This window comes from Macaca fascicularis, chromosome 10 (assembly GCF_037993035.2).
Source record: "Macaca fascicularis isolate 582-1 chromosome 10, T2T-MFA8v1.1".
Classification (NCBI taxonomy): Eukaryota; Metazoa; Chordata; class Mammalia; order Primates; family Cercopithecidae; genus Macaca; species Macaca fascicularis.
Window position 1 is genome coordinate 105,621,804 of NC_088384.1, and position 22,781 is coordinate 105,644,584.

At 44.5% G+C, this 22,781-nt stretch overlaps 1 protein-coding gene across 2 annotated transcripts in view; it reads right to left on the bottom strand.

Moving 5' to 3' along the window:
- Window positions 1-22,781, bottom strand: part of PTGIS (prostaglandin I2 synthase) — a 67,821-nt gene that overhangs the window by 36,041 nt on the left and 8,999 nt on the right. For both annotated transcript variants that reach the window (XM_005569323.5, XM_045363101.3), the window contains exons 2-4: window positions 9,366-9,489; window positions 7,131-7,309; window positions 3,389-3,532 (exon numbers count right to left, since the gene is read on the bottom strand). In XM_005569323.5, the coding sequence (XP_005569380.3) occupies window positions 3,389-3,532; window positions 7,131-7,309; window positions 9,366-9,489 (447 nt within the window). The remainder of the gene's footprint in view (window positions 1-3,388; window positions 3,533-7,130; window positions 7,310-9,365; window positions 9,490-22,781) is intronic.

Here is a 22,781-nt window from a genome sequence, read left to right on the forward strand (position 1 = left end):
GGGTCCCTGTGCAGACAAAGACCAGGGACCGGGATCTCTCAGGAGAGGGGTTTCCCCAGATGAAGAGAGAATAGAAGCAGGAATGAGGGTGGGTGGGGGCTGAGAGAGGCCTGCGTGGTCCGGGCTCTGTCCTTCACCTGCACAGTGGTGGCAGAAGTTGTAAAGGTGTAGCCCACACACTGGATTCAGTCCGCAAATGTGTTTTATCAAGGGAGCTCCTAAAAACCAACTAAACCTTCCTTCAGACGTTTGGGAAACTCACATAAAATCCAGATTTCCCACTCGTCTCATCTTGAAAAAGGAACCTGGCTGACCTGCGGTCCCCCCTGGAAACCTGGCAGGAGCAGAGTTGCAGCTGCCCCTTTTAGACAGACATGTGCTCGCCAGGCCACCGCGGTACTCCCAAGGCCCTGTGGTCTTGGTGACACTGCAGTTGACACTGGTCGTCATTTACCATCACACTTGCACTGTTGTTTTTTCCTAACTCAGAGAACCATTTCCCTGTACATATATTTCTACCAAAACAGGGAACGAAAAATAAACCAAAAAAGTAAACTGGCCAGGAGGGGTGGCTCACGACGGTAATCCTAGCACTTTGGGAGGCCGAGGCTGCTATACCACCTGAGGTCAGGAGTTCGAGACCAGCCTGGCCAACATGGTGAAACCCCCTCTCTACTAAAAATACAAAAAATTAGCTGGGCATGGTGGCGGGCACCTGTAGTCCCAGCTACTCAGGAGGCTGAGGCGGGAGAATAGCTTGAATCTGGGAGGCGGAGGTTGCAGTGAGCAGAGATCGCGCCATTATTGCATTCCAGCCTGGGCAAAAGAGCGAAATTCCGTCTTAAAGATAAATAAAATAAAATAAAATAAAGGAAAAGAAAATAAAAAGAAAAAGTAAACCCAGAGGACCACAAGGTTTTGCTCTGTGGAAGTAAAGCCGGCAGTTTCATATCAAAACAGCACGGCTGAAGACAGGATAATCCCATATGTAAATACACCCAAGACCCACAGGCGGCGCTAAAGACATAAAGAAAAATAAAGCTGAACCGAGTGGGGTCACGGGAGAGAGCCATCATGAAAATGGGACTCAAGAAAGACCTCTCTGAGCAGGTGGCGCTCACGATGGGGCTTGAACGAAGTGGGGTGGGAGCCATGCAGATATGTGGAGAACAGCATTCCCAGGCAAAGGAACAGAAACAGCAAAGCCCACAAAGAGAGAGCGTGCCTGACCTGCTCAAGGGGCAGCAGAGAGGTAGGTGGGAGGAGGGGAGGCCAGGGCTACAAGGTGAGGACAGAGGAGAACTTTGGGTGTGACTCAGTGAGGCCAGGGCCAACACAGGCCAGGATGGTGGGTATAAGAGGTGGCACCTCACAGTTCGGGCTGCCTGAACCTGCACCCCCTTCACCTCTGTGTCCCTGCCATCCAACTCACTCATTCCCTTTCTATTTCAGGGGCTGCCGATAGCAGTGGAAAGGCCTACAGCTGCCAAACCAGAAGGCAGGAGCTCCAGCCCCGGCCTCAGGCCCTGAAGACACAGTTACGGATTTACAGGTAGGGATTTACATCTGATTCCCCCTGAGCTGATTCCCCCGTGCCTGCTTCCATGGAGCCTAGCCAGACCCAGCTGCCCCCCAGCCTGCCTCTCTGACTTCTTCGTCTGCACAGGGACCGGGAGCCAGGAGGCCTGGGAGGATCCCTACTGTGAACTTGCTGGGTAGTTTCAGCTGCCCTCTCTGGACCTCAGCCCCCATCATACAATGACAGGGTGGACCAGACCAGCATCACCCACACCAATTACAGCCCTTGACACTGTTTATATCACCCCAGGGCGAAACAAAAAGAATGGGAATGGTTAGTGTGCAGAGGGCTGTGGCTGAGGGTGCAGACTCCCGGGCCAGCCCTGTCCTGACCCCAACACAGGCCTCTGGGCAAATGACTCAGGCTCTCCAGGTCTGTTTTCTCATCTGTCAAATGGAGTATGTAAAGTCCTAGCCTCCTAGAGCAACTGTGAGCATTAAATGAGCTGAGACACACTGAGTCTACACATATGCACACACACGTCATAAATGTACCCACATGCCCGTATGTGTCAACGAATGGCTGCCCTTTATCCTACAACTATGTTGCTCTAATTTCTTGGAGGGGTTGAAATGTCCTTTTTTAAATGTAATTTAAATTAAATTAAATTCTGGTTGGTTAAGGGCACCATTAAAAATCAGGGAGCTGTCCTTAACACCGCTCTATGCCTCACGCCCATGCCCATGCTTCCCCATCTTTACTGCTGCCCCAGTCAAATCTTCCAGCAGAGCCAGTGAACCTTACCTCCAAAAGCTACCCAAATTCTCACCACCTCCCTGGGCCACCACCATTCTCTCACCTCGGTGACACCTGGCAGCCTTCTGCTGGGTCCTCCTGCCTCCCTCTCCACCCCTCCCTACCCCTACAGTCCATCCTCTATCCAGCAGCCAGAGGGTCCTTTCAAACTAAGTCCGATCATGTCCTGCCCCTGTGCAAACCCCTCATGTCACCTGATCTTACTCGGCCTAATTTCCAAAGCCTTCCCTGGCCTCCCGACTGCCTGAGGCCTGCTTCTGCCCATTTCTCTGACCTCCTCTCCGCCTTCCCTCCTTGGCTGTTTATGCTGTAGCCACACTGGACCTCTCGCTGAGCTTCCTCCCACCTCTGGGCCTTTGCCCCTGCTGCTTCCCCTGCCTAGAGTCTTGGCGTGGTGGGCACTTTGCAGTTAGGTCTTGGCTCAGAAGCCAGACCCCCAGAGCATGACCCTGCCTTGTCAGTCGGCCTAAGAAAGCCCCCCAGATGCTGTCACCCCACCTATGGATCTCTGTCATTGTGTTTATCACTCTCTGACCTAACTCAGTTCGGCCTCCCCCACTGGAGTGTCAGCCGAGTGAATTTGGGGACTTCATCTGTCCTGTTGCCTGCTGTATCCCCAGAGCCTGGAATAGTGCCTGGCACTGCCGAAGGAAGGAACGTTCGGTCATGTAGTTTTTAACATACATTTACAAGACCGGATAAAAGGTTAAGGTCCCAAGTTGATCTCCCAAACATTTCGTTTTCTGTTCTGTGAAATCCCGAAGTCTGGAAGCCACGGGACAAGATGGCCTCTGAAGCCTTGCTCTGCGACTTCCTCTCTGATGACCTGTAAGGTCCCATTTCCAGCCAGGGTCTCCTTTTACAGTTCATGAGCTAGGTCGGATGAACGCCCAGGTCCCTGGTGCCTGCGTCTTTCCTACAGTCCCTGCTTTGGGCGTCTCAAATTTCTTCCCCCACCGACAGAGTCCTCTCGGTTCCCTTGACCACTGCTCATGGCTGACACAGGTCAAAGCGCCGGGCCCTAGCAGGAGGGTGGGGGCTGCACAGCCTCACCTGAGCAGGGAGCTGTAGGAGAAGTCAAGGAGACCCATCTCATGCCAGCCACTGCCCGCTTCTGTAGCGTCGCCCAACAGCACCGTGTGCAGGTTCGTATACATGGCTTCGGTGAGCGCCTGGAGTTCTCTGTGGAGGAGAGTCCTGAGGCAGGAAACAAAAGCATGAAAATTCGGCTTCCAAAGAGAAATACACACCTACAGGCCACCTCCCTCCCCAAACCTCGGGGTCCCAGAGCTCAAGTTCCCCATTGGCAAAGAGGTCCTGCGGAAGAGGAGCTTAAATAAGAGGGTATTATTATGAATGTCATCGTCAACAATAGTCACCATCTGTTGTACTAAGCATAATGATCTCATTTCATCTTCTGACAAACCTGGGAATAAGAGTTACTATTATGACTCCATTTTACAGATGGAGAAACTCAGAAACAGAGAGGAAAGTGACTTGCCCAAGGTCACACAGCCAGTAGGTGATATAAGCGGGACTGAAATCCCTGGTATGCCCAACTCCAGAGTCTGAATTCTTAACCAGGAGAGTCTGTCCCTCCCCAAGGCACACAGCTTGGATAAGGGACCCATAGTGTTCTGGAAGAGAAGGAATTGAAAAACAACTCATCTCTCCCTGAAATCTAAAGACAGAAAGATCTGTTGGAATAGTCATGGTGTTCCCTGACTCAGGCCTGTCAATAAGATGTGACCCTGGCCAGGCATGGTGGCTCCCACCTGTAATCCCAGCACTCTGGGAGGCCGAGGTGGGAGGATCACTTGAGTCCGGGAGTTCAAGACCAACCTGGGCAACATAGTGAGACCCCCATCTCAAAAAAAAATAAAATATTAGCCAGGGGTGGTGGCTTGCACCTGTAATCCCAGCTACTTGAGGGGCTGAGATGGGAGGATCGCCTGAGTCTAAGAGCTCAAGACCAGCCTGGGTAACATAGTGAGACCCTGCCTCTGCAAAAATAGAATAAATACATGAATAATAATTAGCCAGATGTGGTAGCAGACGCCTGTAGTCCCAGCTACTCAGGAGGCTAAAGCGGGGGAGGATTGCTTAAGTCCAAGTGTTCAAAGCTGCAGTGAGCTATGATCACACCATTACACTCCAGTCTGGGCAACATAGCGAGACTCTGTCTCTTAAAAACAGAAAAAGAAGTCTGGGTGCGGTGGCTCACGCCTATAATCCCAGCACTTTGGGAGGCTGAGGCAGGCAGATCGCCTGAGGTCGGGAGTTTGAGACCAGCCTGGCCAGCAAAGTGAAACCCCGTCTCTATTAAAAATATAAAAATTAGCCAGGCATAGTGGCATGCGCCTGTAATCCCAGCTACTCGGGAAGATGAGGCAGGATAATTGCTTGAACCCGGGAGGCAGAGGTTGCAGTGAGCCAAGATCACGCCATTGCACTCCAGCCTGGACAACAAGAGGGAAACTCCATCTCAAAAATTAAAAAGAAAGAAAAAAAAAAGAAAAGAAAAGAAAGAAAAAGAAAAGACATGACCCCGCATAAACATGACACAAGGAAAAAGGGATGTGGGCTGGGGACCTGGTCTCATTGTGTGGACCTGCACAGAGTGAGGAGACGTCTGGGACAGTGCACGGCAGAAGCTGGAAGCTCCCCTGTACTGAGCCTCCATGACACGAAGTCTACATTGAGTCACGACTGAGGATATGATTCGAGGCCAAGAAAGGGGGATCCTGCATCTAAGTCTAAGGCCCCTCTGCTCCTTGTGTAGGATCTAGACCAAAAAGGATATCCCTACAGCAAGTGAACCAGGGTGTCCATGGGAAGTAGGATGGACACCTTTAGACTGAGTAAGCCAGGAGGGCCTGGGTAATCCATCAGGGCAGGGTCTGCACAGGGCGTCCATGAACTCCTGGGTATGAAAAGGTTTGGGATGTTCAAGTGGGAACACAGTGGGGAAAACGACAGACAGGGCTCATGACTCATGTATGACAATGCATGTGAAGGGTCCTGCACGGTGCCTGGCACATCGTAAGCGCTCAATACATGGGATCTGGCCTTCCATGGACCCTGACCCAGTTGTTCTCCCCACCCCACTCCAAGCGCTGGTCCTCAGCAGAGACAGGCCCTCAACATATGTGGCTGCTGTGCCCAGAAGACATCACGCCAGCTTGTAAGAAATCCAGAAAATTCCTGAGGCAAACACTGGAGGAAACTGGGATCCTCCCTGGGTAGCAGGGGCAGATTCAGTGAGCTGTGGATTCCTATTGCTAGTGGGATCCCCAGGGTTCCCCTGAAATGTCAGGACCCAGGACACCCAGGCTCCAAGCAGCTGCCTCCAGGCCAAGGTTCAGAGCAGGCATCACATCTCATCAACATCCACCTCATCATGCTGGCCTTGCTTCGGCCTTAACTATCCTGCAAAACAGGTTCCTAGTTGCCCTTCCTAACCTCCACAGGGTATTCTTCCTGGAGACAGATCACTGAAGACTGTCATTGGACTGCGTGAACTCTGCAGGGGCGGACACAGGGTCTTATCTGCCTTAGTATCATAGATGAAGGAGAATGGGCTGTGAAGTCAGCAGACCTGGGTTCAAATCCCAGTCCTGCCACTTACTAGCAGTAGACTTTGAGCAAGTCACTTCACTCCTCTGAGCCTCTGTATCCTCATCAGTAAAATAAGGATAAAAATGCCCACCTCTTGAGGCTAATGCATAGATATGAAAGTGAGCTTATCAGACACCTGGCCTATAATAGCTGCCTTCAAATGGTGGTTGGCATCATTCTGCACACCCTGCATCCAGGGCAATGACCAAGGTACAATGGGTCCTCAGATGTCTGCGAATGAATGCAGAGCAAACACGTTCATCCGTTCTCTTATTGATATGATCACTCCATACGTGGCCGGGCACGGTGACTCACGCCTGTCATCCCAGCACTTTGGGAGGCTGAGGCGGGCGGACCACCTGTGGTCAGGAGTTCGAGACCAGCCTGGACAACATGATGAAACCCTGTCTCTACTAAAAATACAAAAATTAGCTGGGTGTGGTGGCGTGTGCCTATAATCCCAGCTTCCTGGGAGGCTGAGGGAGGAGAATCGCTTGAACCTGGGAGGCGGAAGTTGCAGTAAGCTGAGATCGCACCACTGCACTCTAGCCTGGGTAACAGAGAGAGACTATGTCTCAAAATAAATAAATAAATAAAATAAAAATAAATAAAATAAAATGACTCCTCCATATGTTTCAGGAGCTGTACCACTTCCAGCTATGTGGCCTAAGACAAGTCACTTATCTGAGCTCCAGTGGCTGCATCTATGAAATGGGGCTGTAAGTTACTTAGTCTCCAGCATTGTTGTGAAGACTAATGAGACAATGCACGCTGCCTGGCACAGAGTATGGACTCAGAAATATTCATCATCCCACCTCTCTCCTTCATTTTACAGAGGAGGAAACAGAGGGTCAGAGAGGGAAACAGGTTTGTCCAAAGTCACAAAGCTAGGGAGTGATGGGGCTGGGATTTGAATTTAGGGGTGGCTGACCCAAATCCTCTTACTAAAATCACGGCTGCTTCCCAAAAAAAAGAAAAAAAAACAAAGATGAGAAACAAAGAGTTCTTCTTCCACGCAATTCTTTTGGGTTGTTTTTTGTTTTGTTTCTGTTTGTGTTCTCAAGATGAAATGTCTTTACTGGACACTTGCTTTGGAACCGAGCATGACTTGGGCCACATGGGTAGAAGTGAGTCGCCCGCCCTGGCCCGCCCACAGGTGCCATCTCCAGCCACTCACGGTTTCATCCTGGCCTTTTCATCACTGGGGCTGTAATGTGGAAGCTGCACATCAAAAATCCTCTCCATGAGGAAGACGGCATAGGCATGGAAGTCGAGCCTGGTGCGAGACTCCCACACCACCGCGTCGTAGGAGTGTGGGTCCAGGAGGACGGTGACATACCTGCCCCCAACCAGTATCTGTGGGAAGTTGCCAGGGATAGAGTGAAGAGTGTCACTGTGAACAGCAGCCGCTCTCAGTGGTCAGGGCCTTACTATGTGCCAGGCACTGCCCCACTGGACAGTAACAGACTATGTTCTCTTATCTATGCCTCACTACCACCTACCACCCTGTGAGGTAGGGACCATTGCTCACCCATTTATAGCTGAAAAAGTGAGGCTTAGAAAGGAGATGAAATGTACCCAAGATCTCATAGCTGAGAAATGGCAGGGCTAGGACTGGAATTTGGGAATATTGGGGCTTTTTAAAAATCAAAGACTGTGTTCTTTATCACCTCACTCTTAAGCACCTGCCATGACTATCTTTGTTATTGCCATATCTCCAGCAGCCAGGAGAGAAGGCGGCAGATGGATCTTGTGCACATGATGGATGGATGGATGGATGGATGGATGGATGGATGGATGGATGGATGGATGGATAAGTGGATGGATGAATGGATGGGTGGATGAATGGATGGATGAATGAAAGAATGGATGGATGGATGGATGGATAGATGGATGGATGGATGGAAGAATGGATGGATGGATGGATGGATGGAAGAATGAATGGATACATGGATGGATGGATGGATGGATGGATGGATGGATGGATGGATGCTGTTGGGTAAATTCCAGTGGGTGGATTGTAGAAGAGTAAATGGGCAGATGGATGGATGGGTGAATGGATAAATGAGTACAAGGAAGGAAGGAAGGAAGGAAGAAAGGAAGGAAGGAAGGAAGCTGCTGGGTAAATACTTGTGGATAGAATGTTAGGTGGATAAATGGAAGGATAGATCAATGAATCTATGTTGGATGGAAAGATGGATGAAAGGGCAGCTAGAGGTTTGTTGGAAACCAAATGTATGAATAAATGTTGGGTACATGGATGAGAGGATGCTAGATAGATACTGGGTAAAGTGAAGGATGAATGTTGATTGGATGGAAGTTGGAAGGATACATGGAAGGTGGATGGGTGGGTGGTGGTCATTTGAATAGATGTTGTAAGGATGGATGGATGAGATATAAATAGATGTATATCCAGTGGAGAGACATTGAATACTGAATATAGCTGAATGTTGGGTGGATAGTGGCAGATGAATAGAAAGATGCGTAGATAAATAGAAAAATGAAAATTGGTGGGAACTGACTAGTTATCCCTCAGTATCCATGAAGGATTGGTTCCAGGACTCCTGCAGATACCAAAATCTGTGGATGCTCACGTCCTTGATGTAAAATGGCATAATATTTGCAAATAAGTTACATGCATCCTCCCATATACTTTAAGTCATCTCTAGATTATTTATAATACCTAACACAATGTAAATGCTTTATAAATAGTTGTTATACTACACTTTTAGGGAAGAATTACAAGAAAAAAAAGTCTATACATGTTTGGTACCAACACATTTTTCCCCAAATATTTTCAATTCATGGCTGGCTGAATCCAGAGATATGGAACCCACCCATGGATACAGAAGGCCAACTGTATACAGATGAAAGTTGGATGAATGTTGGATCCATGAGTGGAAGAAGGCTGGGTAGATCTGGGTAGACAGATGAAGGTATAGAAGATGGAAAAATGAATTGACAGATGTCGGGTGAATCTATGGAAAGACTGATGGGTGAGTGGATAGACGGAGGTTGACGAATGAATGCTGGGTGGATATAAGGATGGAAAGATGCTTGGTAGACACCAGGTGGACAGGCAGAAGAATGGAATGGGAAGATGGATGCTGAATAGATGGAAATGGAATGGATGGATGGAGGTCAGCTGCATGGATATACAAGTACTGGAGAGATATTGAGTGACTACATAACTCCATGCTGGGAAGAGCGAGAGGGAGACTGAAGGGATGATGTTAGATCAGTGTTGGGTGTGCAGCTGGACAGGCAGCTGGATAGAGAGTTGGCTCGACCACTCAGATGGATGTTGGATGGGGGGGTTGGCATAGGGACAGATGTTGAAGGAATCAGCAGAAACCAGATACGAGGCTCAGCTGCTCATCCCCATCCCTCCCCAGGCACAAGAGGCACTTACAGTAAATATGTCACCGTGCTTCTCCTTCATCCTCGTCAGGAAGCTGGCGGCATCTTTTCCAAAGTCCAAGGCATAGCCCAACCAGGGGATGCTCCCCAGGTCCAGCGGAGGCTCACCGGGTCGCCTACAGAAGCCATGGCACTTGTCACCATTTGATGAGGCAAGGAAGGGCATGGTGTAGGTTGTAGGGTGTGATTTTGAATGGAGCAGTTACGGACGTAATTTGAATGGAGCAGTAGGGGACATAATTTGGCTCAGGTTTTTATAGGATCTTTTTGGCTGTGGTGCAGAGAATGGACTGTGGTGGGTGGGAGAAGAGGCTGGGGGTCAGCTCATGTCTGGTACGTGGCATGGGTTCCATTAGAGGTGGTCGTCTCTCTGTGGGTGAGGGGCCTCCCAGCACCCAACAGTGTAAGGACACGGAGTTGTCTGTGTGAGCCAACCTGGACCAGGGTTTGGGTCACCCCACACTCCCTGTCTTGCCCACAGATAAAGGATGAGACTGGAGGGCACAGCTGGGTGGCAGAAGGCAGTGAAGGCACTGGCTTCATCACTACCCCGACCACCCCTCTTAGTTCAGAAGCTGAGGTTCTTCAGGTGGCAAAAGCCCAGGCTGTAGCCTGTGGAGATGTCCCCAGAGCACATGAGCAGGTCAGCACAGGGGGTGGGCTGGGTGCATATGTGATCATCAAGGTCAGGGTCATCTGTGAAAGCAGAGGAACTCCTCTGAGAACATAAGAACAATATTTCCAGCTCACCGAGGTAGATGGAACTCTACGATGACCCACAGTGACCCACACCCTTGTATAATCCCCTCCACTGATTAGAGGATAGATGGTACCATTCACTTTAAGAAAAAATTATTCTCCTTAGTGGGCCTGACCTAACAGGTGGCAGGGGACCGGGCTTAAAAGAGACAAGGCTCTTCTTGGCAAAAGAGATTGAAAGCATGAGAGGGACTGGACATATGGGAGAATCTCTCTACTGGTTTTGAAGATGGAAGAGGCAACGTGGCAAGGAATCCAGGTAGCATCTAGAGCTATGAGGGGACCTTGGCTGACAGCAGGCAAGGAGACGGGGACCTCAGGACCTCAGTCCTACAATTACAGGCAAATGCATTCAGCCAGATTCCTCCCGAAGACTGCCCAGTAGGAAGACAGCCCGACAAATACCTTGATTTCAGCCTTGTAAGTTGGAGTGCTGTGGGGCTATCTCAGCTCACTGCACCTCCGCCTTCCAGGTTCAAGTGATTCTTCTGCCTCAGCCTCCCATGTACTGGGATTATAGGCATGCGCCACCATGCCCTGCTAATTTTTTTTGTATATTTAGTAGAGATGGGGTTTTGCCATGTTGGCCAGGCTGATCTTGAACTCCTGAGCTCAAGTCATCCACCCGCCTCAGCCTCCCAAAATGCTGGGATTACATAACCAAAGAGCCCCGTCACCCCGCGCTGGCCTTCTGATCCACCCAACTGAGAACTAATAAGTGGGGATTGTTTGAGGCCGCTTCTTGTATGGCACCTTGTTATGCAGCAATGAACAATGAACGCATGCAAACTTCCAGCGTGCTTGTACCGCGCACTGCCCCCAGCCAAGCCTCGTCTCATCCTCACCCACCACCCTCTGCGGGAGGGGCTGTCAGCTCAGGAGAGCTGCAGTCAGAGTCATCAGATGAGCCTCACGGTGTTCCAGGGCTGCTGCTCATGGTGAGTCTTTTAGAGGTCCCTAGACCCAGGTTACGATCCCTGTCAGAGCCACTGGGATGCAGAGAGCTCTCAGATATGCCTCTGCTAAATGATTGAATGAATGAATGAATGAATGAATGAATGAATGAATGAATCATCACATCTCTTCTTCTCACTATGGATTCATTCACTCATTCACCAAACATTAACTATGAAGCAGGAACTGTCCTGGGTATCAAAGATATAGCAGGGAACAGGGCAGGCAAGATCCCTGACCTCATGGGGCTTAGCTACTAATAAGGGAAGCAGACAAAACATTTAAAAAGCAAAATCACATAAGAGAGTGAGAATTGTGGAAGAAAATAAAATAGATACAGTCCAACAGTGAAAAGAGGAGTAACCTAGTTTTAAAATGCACAAGGAAGCCGGGTGCACTGGCTCGCACCTGTAATCCCAGCACTTTGGGAGGTCGAACGGGAGGATCACAAGGTCAGAAGATCAAGACCATCCTGGCTAACACGGTGAAACCCCGTCTCTACTAAAAATACAAAAAAATTAGCCAGGTGCAGTGGCAGGCACCTGTAGTCCCAGCTACACGGGAGGCTGAGGCAGGAGAATGGCGTGAACCCGGGGAGGCGGAGCTTGTAGTGAGCCAAGATTGCGCCACTGCACTCCAGCCTGGGCGATAGAGCAAGACTCCGTCTCAAAAAAAAAAAAAAAAAAAAAAAAAAAATGCACAAGGAATTTGAATAGGCAGTTCCCCAAAGAATATATACAAATGGTCAATAAGGCCAGGCATGGTGGCTCATGCCTGTAGTCCCAACATTTTGGGAGGATTGCCGAGGCAGGAGGATTGCTTGACACCAGCAGTTCAAGACCAACATAGTGAGATCCTGTCTCTACAAAAAAAAAAAAAAAATTTAATTAGCTGGGTATGGTGGCACACACTTGTAGCCCTAGCTACATGGAAGGCTGAGGTGGGAGGATTGCTTGAGCCCAGGACTTGGAGACTGCAGTGAGCTGTAATCACACCACTGCACTCTAGCCTGAGCAACAGAGCAAGACCCTGTCTCTTTAAAAAAAAAAAAAAAAAAAAGCTGGGGGCAGAGGGGCTAGGCCAGGCATGGTGGCTCACGCCTGTAATCCCAGCACTTTGGGAGACTGAGGAGAGCGGATCACCTGAGGTCAGGAGTTCGAGACCAGCCTGGCCAGCATGGTGAAACCCCATCTGTACTAAAAATACAAAAATTAGCCGGGTGTGGTGGCGGGCACCTGTAATCTTAGCTACTCAGGAGGCTGAGGCAGGAGAATCGCTTGAACCCGAGAGGTGGAAGGCCACTGCCCTCCAGCCTAGACAACAGAGCAAGACTTCGTCTTAAAAAAAGAAGGGTAGGGGGTGTCAATAAGCACATGCAAAGATGCTCAATACTATTAGTCATGGGGGAAATGCAAATCAAAACACAATGAGGTATATGAAAGGAAAATAAAATCTCAGAACCCCAGTTCACTAGGCCAAAAGGAACAAATTAAGCTAAAAGCTGAGTCGTGCAAGAAACTGCCTTTCCTTTTGTTCCTAAGCAGAGAGCTACAGATAAAAGGTTCAATATCTCCACAGGCAGCTACTCACCTTATCTTACATAAAGTGCCCATTTACTGAGCACGAGATGAATGCATCATTGACTATTGCCTCACCTGCTCCCTTTCTCTTGTAACATGTGGATGACCACACCCTCCCTCTTTCCCCTCCAGCCCGCTTTTCCCCCTTTAAATACTGAAACCCTCAAAGTCATCTTTGAAGAAACGCATAGACCACAGACTGTTTCTGCGATTCTGTGGTTTTTCTTCTCCCTGGCATTGTCCTTAACCTTAGTAAAATAAACATCTAAATTGATTGAGACCCAGCTTGGATAATTTTTAGTTCACAAACTGGCAACCATGAAGGGACTCCACGGAGGTGGCCCTGGCCTTTGACAAATCTCCTGTTGGTATTTAGTAACGGCTTGGTATCTGTCTTCATTGGTCAAACCAGTAGGACAATTTGTCGAGGGCTGGGAGCTCCCCCCTGCAGAGAATCCCAGATCTCTGAAAATTTGAGATCTAAGAGAGCTAAAATTTGAGAGCTAAGTTTTATTTTGTTGTACAACTTCTTTTCTGGACTTTTGCTTGCTTCCAACAAGGAAGGCAACTTTTCCTGCTTCCATGACAATGGAGAGCAGGTAACTCCTTTCCGGAGTTTCAACTCACTTCCAACAGGGAAGGCAAGTTTGAAGTTTTTTTCCTGCTTCGTAGATGCTAAAGTGCAGGCCAGGCACAGTGGCTAAAGCCTGTAATCCCAGCACTTTGGAAGGCCAAGGCAGGTGAATCACTTGAGGCCAGGAGTTCAAGACCAGCCCGGCCATGATGGCAAAACCTTGTTTCTACTAAAAATACAAAAATTAGCCAGGCGTGGTGGTGCATACCCGTAGTCCTAGCCACTCGGGAGGCTGAGGCAGGAGAATCGCTTGAACACAGGAGGAGGAGGTTGCAGTGAGCCAAGATCGCTCGATTGCACTCCTGCCTGGGAGACAGAGCAAGACTCCGTCTCAAAAAAATAAAATAAAATAAAAAATAAAATTTAACCTGAAAGACTGGTTCAGGCCATGGTGGGAAGTGGGGGTTTGACATGACTCATTATACCCTGCAGCATTCATATCAACGCAGACCTTAAGTCTGATAAGAAACCTTTACATCTATTCGCTCTGAAGCCTGCTACCTGGAGGCTTCATCTGCATGAGAAAACTTTGGCCTTCACAACCTCTTACTATAACCCAGACATTTCTTTCTATTGATAATAACTCTTGCAACCAATTGCCAATCAGAAAGTTTTAAAATCCACCTATAACCTGGAAGCACCCCCCACATCAAGTTGTCCTGTCTTTCTGGACTGGACCAACGTATATCGTCAATGTATTTGATTGATGTCTCATGTCTCCCTAAAATGTATAAACCAAGCTGTGCCTCGACCACCTTGGGCATGTGTTCTCAGGATCTCCTGAGGCTGTGTCATAGGCCATGGTCACTCATATTTGGCTCAGAATAAACCTCCTCAAATATTTTACAGAGTTAGACTCTTGTTGTCGACAGTGTTTATGTATGGATGTGTGTATTTATGTGTGTGTATGCATGTATATGTGTGTGTATGCATGTGTGTATGTATCTGTGTGTATATGTGTGTGTTTATGTGTGTGTATTCATGTGTATGCATGTGTGTATGTGTGTATGCATGTATGTATCTGTGTGTGTGTGTTTATGTATGTGTGTATGCGTGTGTATGTGTGTATGTGTGTGTGTGTGTGTGTGTGTGTGTGTATGTATGCCTTTATGCTTTCTTTTTTCTCTCCTAGGTTCTTGTTTTTTTGAGAAAAAAAATTTTTTTCTTCCCAGTCGACTGATGCTGTTTTCTCCATTTACTTCTGCCTGTCTCTCCTTCCTCTCGCCGCCCTCTGCTGCATGAGGGACCTAAAATAATTTCTAACAGCCTGGGATTCCTTAAAGAAAACAGAGAAGGCGCCAGACTCCTTCTGGGGAGAAACTTCTGTTTTTCCTTATGGAATCCTAAGAATGTAAAAAGACAAGTTCCTCTCAGATCTTAAAATGATTGTTTTTGTATTGCGTTATCTGATTTCTTTTCTTTTTCTTTTTTTTTTACTAAAATAGTTATTACTACAGGGTCCACTCTTGTGTATTTAAGAGAGGGAGTGGTGTCTTTGTAACAAAGTGCACTGTGAAAGCATTACATGGCCTAGTCTCATGATCTCTCTCTCCCTTTGGAGACCCGGGATTCAGTGTGGGCTCTGCCCAGAGCTCAGAGGTCCATTTAAAAGACAGAGACTAAATTTAAAACTACCTTTCTAAATGAAATTGGTCTCCTCATAAAATCCTACGGTAGATTCCTATTATTTTATGTGTGGCTTGTGGCTTGGCATCCATTTTTAATCTCCTTCTAACACACCCAGTCTCTCTCTCCCTCTCTCTGTCTCTCTCTCTCTCTTTACAGATACACATTTCCCTCTCTGATTTTCACCCAAGTTGTTCCTATAGTATGTAAGTTTGGTTGACAATTGCCTAGGGTAATGAAACAGGTTATCACGAAATTGGAAGTCTAAGATAGTTGTCCTTTTTAGACCCAGGAGTCAAACCCCTATAACTTAATAGTACCAGGACTTAAAAACGATACAGAAAGTTACATGGATGTAATAACTTTTATTTAAAATTGTTTTATATCAGCTTTCCTAGGCAAATAAAAACATAAACAACTTAGACATATTAAGAAAAGCCAGGAGCTTTATAATAGGAGAAAAAAAGGGGTCTTATGAATTTTATCAGTTCTACTTCTGCCTGTCTAATATGTCTATGTATTTATATGTCCTGTATATAATGTCTCACTCCAAAATATACATAAAACAGGTCTAATTGGCTTAAAGAAAAAAAATCAAATGCTTTATCAGAAAAATAGAAACTTTAAGCCCAAATGGTTTTTCAAGCTCACATGACTTAAGTGAATCTTTAACAAATAAGCTGGTTTTTAAATTATTGGTAAAATAAAATTAGAAATGGTTTCAGCATTGTCAATATACATTATTTATTGTTTATATTTATTAGTCAAAGGGTTTTATATTTATCTCTGCTAGATATAGGTGACAAAATTTGGCATGAGGATTATGAAGCTATAAATCCAGCCCAAAAGAGAATTATCATTGAATAACTTTTTGATAAATAAGGCATGTAATATTGTTCCTTTAATGAAAACAGTTAAATCCTGAGTTATTGGCCAAAAAAACAAAAAACACACATGTATTCAACTTTAAGGTTCTTACTTAAGTAAACATCTGAAATTCACAGCTATAAAAATGATTAACAGGGAAATAACCTTAAATAATGACTATCACAGTTTTCATAAGTCATCTAGGTAAACTCTTTTTAAAAATAAACTAGGTAAATGTAATGAAATAAATGCTTATAAATAAATGTCATATAATTCAGAATCTAAAGTGATATTAAATTAAATAATAGATACCCATTAAATGTCTGGGTCTTTTCCAATTTTTCCTTAAAAAATTATAGAAAAACATTTTTCTTAAAAAAGTGTTCTTAGTAAAAGGAAATAGTTTTGTCTAATTCAAAGGTTGTTTATTAAACAAGATAAAAGGTAAAAGTAAATAAGAGAGATGTAAAGAAAATTATAAAGGGGTATCTTTGGCAAGAAAGGTTAAAAGAAAAGTAATTATATATAGAAAGAATCTTGTAAAAATTTTTTGTCCTAAAATAAAATGATTGATCATTTACAAAAGAGAGATGTTTAGGATAAAACAGGAAGCATGTTGTAAATGGTTTGTGTAAGTCATAATAAGGTTTATAAAAAGAGAATTTATGAAAAAAACTTTATGTGATCAAGTTGACTATAATTAAAAGGAAATTATTTATAATAGTCTTTCTAGAGTTTGGGTTTTGATATTAAAAATGCACTAATACACTAAAGAATTGGTTAGAACAACATTTTCTTAGGGTGTTGCTTTACTCTTAATAAAGTTACATGAGATTTTAATTTTTTAACCCAAAAGTTCAACTTTTATTGCATCTTGCTATTTTCAGCTTTCTCTCCCCTTTGAGAAGGACTGAGAGAATAATTCTCTCCTTCAACATTTTCGTCAGCTCATATAAATTTTTTCCCTCAGGTCCTAACTGTTGTGGCCTGATGCTAAAAATGTTTTATCATAAAGGTCTAAAGGAAATGTTTTTGTCCAAGATAACATTCTGTACTCCTGGCATTTCTTAATATGTCCAAATTGTTCTGTGTTTTGATTTGCCTAGGAAAGCTGATATAAAAATTTTTTAATGAAGGTTATTACATCCATGTAACTTTCTGTAATGTTTTTAAAGTCCTGGTGCTGTTAAGTTAGAGGGCTTTGACTCCTGGGTCTAAAAAGGACACTGAGTCCTGCGAAATCTTAAATACTGATAGCAGTTAAAGCCTCATCTTCAGACCTAGGAGATGACATTCAAAATAAGCTGCATTTGTGAGACACAGAGCCAGAAATGAAAACTATTCAACCTCTCTAGGCCCAGGGACTATCATGGAAGAGGTGGGCATATGAGATTGGAAGGGCTGATTTTGAGAGATTAAATTAGTTCAGCTTCTCTATTAATTATTAACATCAAGGGCACATTGATGCAAGACCAGCATCTGGGCTCCTGTGTCAGATTAACAAGGTTTTCCTGAAGCATTATCCCACCCTGTAATTAAAAAATTATAAAAGTTTAGAAAATGGTTTATGGAAATTACATCTTAGGGTCAAGATAATTAAAATTTAATAGATTTGTTTATAAGATTTGAGAAACAGGATTTAATTGGCCTCATGCTGTCTTTATTAGAGCTTATCATTTGGGAAATTCAGTCTCCTCTCTCAAAGAATAAGGTTTTTAGGCCGGGTGTGTTGGCTCATGCCTGTAATCCCAGCACTTTGGGAAGCTGAGGTAGGTGGATCACTTGAGGTCAGGAGTTCAAGACCAGCCTGGCCAACATGGGGAAACCCTGTCTCTACTAAAAATACAAAAAAATTGGCTGGGTGTGGTGGCAGATGCCTATAATCCCAGCTACTTGGGAGTCTGAGACACAAGAATTGCTTGAACCTGGGAGGTGGAGGTTGCAAAGAGCCAAGATTGCACCACTACACTCCAGCCTTGGTGACAAAGTGAGAGTGTCTCGAAAACAAAAAAGAACGGCCGGGCGTGGTGGCTCACGCCTGTAATCCCAGCACTTTGGGAGGCCGAGGCGGGCGGATCACAAGGTCAGGAGATCGAGACCACGGTGAAACCCCGTCTCTACTAAAAATTACAAAAAATTAGCCGGGCGCGGTTGTGGGCGCCTGTAGTCCCAGCTACTCGGGAGGCTGAGGCAGGAGAATGGCGTGAACCCGGGAGGCGGAGCTTGCAGTGAGCCGAGATCACGCCACTGCACTCCAGCCTGGGCTGGGCGACAGAGCGAGACTCCGTCTCAAAAAAAAAAAAAAAAAAAAAAAAGAATAAAGGTTCTTGCCTTTTTTCTGAAATCTCTGAGTTATACCTTTGGCTAAATGAATGACTTATTTTATAATAACCTGTGATCCTATTTTGTGATATCAAGTGTTTTAAACTTTCTGTATTTGACAAACTTTCCAAAATAAAACAGTAATTCACTAATTTGACCTCATCAAGTTTTCAGCATTAGTCCTCTGAAGTCCAAAAAAGACACATTCAGCTTATTTGGTAAAATAAAATCATACAGGAAGCACTGTCAAATATGAAATGGTGTTTAATTTTCTTCGGATTATATTTATATAAATTAGTTGTTTATACAAATGAGTATGTGTTCCAAAATTGTATCAGATTCCTGTGATTCTGATATGTCTTAGTATGTATCTTCAGTAGTAATTATGATTATTATGTAAAACTATTGTATACCACAGAAGTAACCAAATTTCCTTGTCAATCGTGTCTTTATGGCTGTTCTAAGACTTTTGTCATCCACAGTTGTTTTAGTTTCATCCTTTTATAGGTGATTTATAATCAGCTGTAGAACTCTGAAGAATATTCTTAAATACTCTTCTGACAACCCTAATTGTGCCATTGGAATAGACAGAAAAACTTCCTGGGCTGTCATGGAGAGCTGATGTATTCATGAGGATTGTTAATCCAGTCTTGAGCACAACAGGAGTTAATCGCATGAACTGAACTAACAGGAGATTGAAATAATCTTTTATGAGTTTTTGTTTAAAACATTTATTGATTCTTTTGTTTTACAGAGTCAAGAAACTTTCTCTTCTTTTAAGCTGTTTATAGCTTTTAGCAATTTTATCTCTAAAAGTTTATTGCTTTTTAGCCATTCAGTTAGCTGTTTATAGCTTTTAGCAATTCAGTAAAGTATACTCTCATGAGGAAAATTTAAAACAGAATTTCTTTCTCTTTACCTATTTTTCCAAAACTTGGAAACTATTTGTGAGTATTCTTAATTTATGGCAATGTAGTTATTTGTGTAAGTTCAATAAGTATCTTTTTTCTTTTATAACAGGGCATAATTGAAGACACTGTTAATTTTACCAAGGCTTTAACTGGAATGACGTATTTTCAGACTTCTTTGAGAAAATGAGGCTGAACTATAGAGCTAATAAAAGCCCCTTGGAAAAACTGGCTTCATATACCCTGTCCTTTACAGGGTCCTGACCTGTGGAAAGTAAAGAACATCACTTTCTGAATTCACTCAATTCATACAGGTATCTGCAGGCACAGATAAATCCTTGGCTGGGTGTGAGGCTTTTAAAAAGGTCTAATCTTAGATTCCTTATGGAAAAGCTTCCAGCAAAGCCAATTTTAAAAAGAGAGAGCCCATATGGCAAATGATTAGTCTTGCTTCACTTTATGCAAATAATCAAGCCAAGTGTAATAGAACTAAAATTTATTTTACAAATAAATTGGTCCTACTGTGATTTTGTCTTTAATAAAATTGGGGAATTGGAGAGAGAAAAGTCATGTTTCAAAATTAACTATAGTACACGTGTTATTAGATTCTAGCCTTGTCTAATGTTTTTCAATTTTTATTATTTTCTACAATTTGGACTGAATTCTAAAACTTCTCCTGGCTACAGTTCTCCAAAATAATGTTTTCAATGTTTTCCCTTCTTTCTTTTTTTTCCCCCTCACTTTTTCTGATGTGAAATCATTGAAAGTTAAGCTGTGCTTTTCTTACAGCCCTATAAGCTGAACTTAAACTTTGGAAAAAAATAAAAGCAATCTCTTTATATGCATAAATAATTTTCATACCTGCCTACTGATATATGGACTTGAGAGTAATATGGCCTCTATCAGTTTTCCAGGCTTGTTCTTTCTTTTTTTTCTGCTTATTTCCTCCTTTTTTCTTGTTTTCTTTCTCTCTTCCTTCCCCTATATTTTCTTTGTGCAATGTGAGACTTCACAACCTACTAAAAATGAGCTTTCCTAACAATGTGGGACCTATTTGTCTAGAAATAAACCATCCTAGACATGAGAGATCAGACAAAAACTAACACCAGACACTCATTTTCTTCTAAAATGCTTTCTCCAAAAGATCTTAAATAGAAAACGGGGGCAGGCATACATGGTGGTTCATGCCTGTAATCCCAGCATTTTGGGAGGCTGAGACAGGAGGATCACTTGAGCCCAGGAGTTCGAGACCAGCCTGGGAAACAGAGTGAGACCCCATCTCTACTTAAAATTTAAAAAATTAGCCCAGCATGGTAACACATGCCTGTAGTCCCAGCTACTAGGGAGGCTGAGGCAGGAGGATCGCTTGAGTCTGGAAGGTTGAGGCTGCAGAGAAAAAACCCTGTAGGAAGAAAGAAAAGAAAAAAAAAAGAAGAAAAGAAAAGAAAACCAGGGAGAAAAGAAAAGAAAACCAGGGAGAAAGGAAAATAAAAACTCAGGACACCAATTCATTCTGCCATAAGGAAAAAATTAAGCTAAAAGCTGAGTCATGCAAGAAGCTGCCTTTCCTTTTGTTCCTAAGCAGATAGCTACAGATAAAAGGTTCAATATCTCCATAGGCAGCTACTCTACGCTCACCTTATTTTATGAAAAGTGCCAATTTACTGTGCATGAGACGAATATATCATTGACTATAACCTTACCCGCTCCTTTTCTCTTGTGACATGTGGATTACCATACCCTCCCTCTTTCTCTTACAGCCCACCTTTCCCTCTTTAAATATTGAAACCCTCAAAGTTGTCTTTGGAGAAAGGCACAGACCTCTCTTCTGGGCATGTCCTTAACCTTGGAAAAATAAACATCTAAATTGATTAAGACCTGTCTCAGACACTTTTTCGTTCACAGGTACCACTTCACCCACCAGGATGGCCATAATAAAAATAAAAATTTTAAAAAAGGAAAATAAGGCTGAGCATGGTGGCTCATGCTTATAATCCCAACACTCTGGGAGGCCAAAGTGGGAGGATCACTTGAGCCTAGGAGTTCAAGACCAGCCTGGGCAACATGGTGAGACCCTGTCTCTACAAAAAATACAAAAATTAGCCAGGTGTGGTGGTGGGCACCTGTAGTCCCAGCTACTCAGGAGGCTGAGGTTGGGGGATCGCTTGAGCCTGGGAGATGGAGGCTATAATGAGCTGTGATTGCGCCACTTGACTACAACCTAAGCAAGAGAAAGAGACCCTGTCCCCACCACCAAAAAAAGGAAGAAAATAAGTGTTAGCAAGGATGTGGAGAAATGAGAACCCTCATACATTGCTGGTGGGAATGTAAAATCGTGCAGCTGCTTTGGAACACAGTCTGGCAGTTCCTCCAAACATCAAGCATAGACTTACTACAAGACCCAGCAATATACCCCAAAGAATTGAAAACGTTTGATCTTATACAAATGTATACACTATTATTTGTAAGCAGTGTTAGAGGCGTTCAAACCAGAGCAACTCCATGTTGAATAGGAGCTGGGTAAAATGAGGCTGTGACCTGCTGGGCTGCAATCCCAGGAAGAAGTTAAGCATTCTTTTTTTTTTTTTCCTGAGATGGAGTTTCGCTCTTATTGTCCAGGCTGGAGTGCAACGGCATGGTCTCAGCTCACTGCAACCTGCGCCTCCCACGTTCAAGTGATTCTCCTGCCCCAGCCTCACAAGTAGCTGGGATTATAGGCATGAGCCACCATGCCCAGCAAGTTTTGTATTTTTGGTATAGACAGGATTTCATCATGTTGGTCAGGCTGGTCTCGAACTCCTGATCTCAGGTGATCCACCAGCCTCCACTTCACCAAGTACTGGGATTACAGGCATGAACCATCATGCTCAGCCAGGGAACTAGGCATTCTTAATCACAGGATGTTTTCGATTAAGGGAACAACGTGTCAGGATGGCCGAGTGGTCTAAGGCGCCAGACTCAAGTTACTGCTTCAATTAAGGGAACAGGTTAATAATGCTTACCCCACAGACCCAAGACTTAACAGATCCAGGACTTAATAGACCCAGGAAATGTCTATTAATTGTCTATTAATAGGACTTAATAGACCCAGATAAATGTCTATTATCTGATGTCCCGATATTTTATGAACAAAAGCCTTCTTAGTTTAAGAATAAGTTTTGCTTTAAAGATAATAATATAGATTCTTAAGGAAGACTGTAGGTAACAATCCTTTGTCACTAGGCCTTGTGGTAGAGCACATCTCTCCCATGATTTTTATCTTCTGTATAAACAAGAAGAATTGTACCTAAGGCAGACACATTCCTCCTCTTGCCTTTGGGAATGCCCTGGTCTGTCTATGGTGTGGCCACTCTTTCGTTCCTTTACCTTCTTAATAAACTTGCTTTCACGTTACTCTGTGGACTCACTCTAAATTATCTCTTGCATGGGATCCAAGAACCCTCTCTCGGGGTCTGGATCAGGACCGCTTTCGGGTGACAGCAGCATTATTCATAATAGCTGAAAAGTGAAAACAACCCAAGTGTTCACCGAGTGACGAATGGATAAACAGAATGTGGTGTATCAATGCCATGGAATGTTACTCAGCCACAAAAAGGAACGAAGTACGGATTCATGCTGCGATGTGGGTGAACCTTAAAAACATTAAGCCCAGTGAAAGAAGCCAGACACAAAAGGCCACATATTGGATTAATCCATTTATATGAACTGTCCAGAATTGGGAAATCAATAGAGACAGAAAATAGATTAGCAGTTGCCCG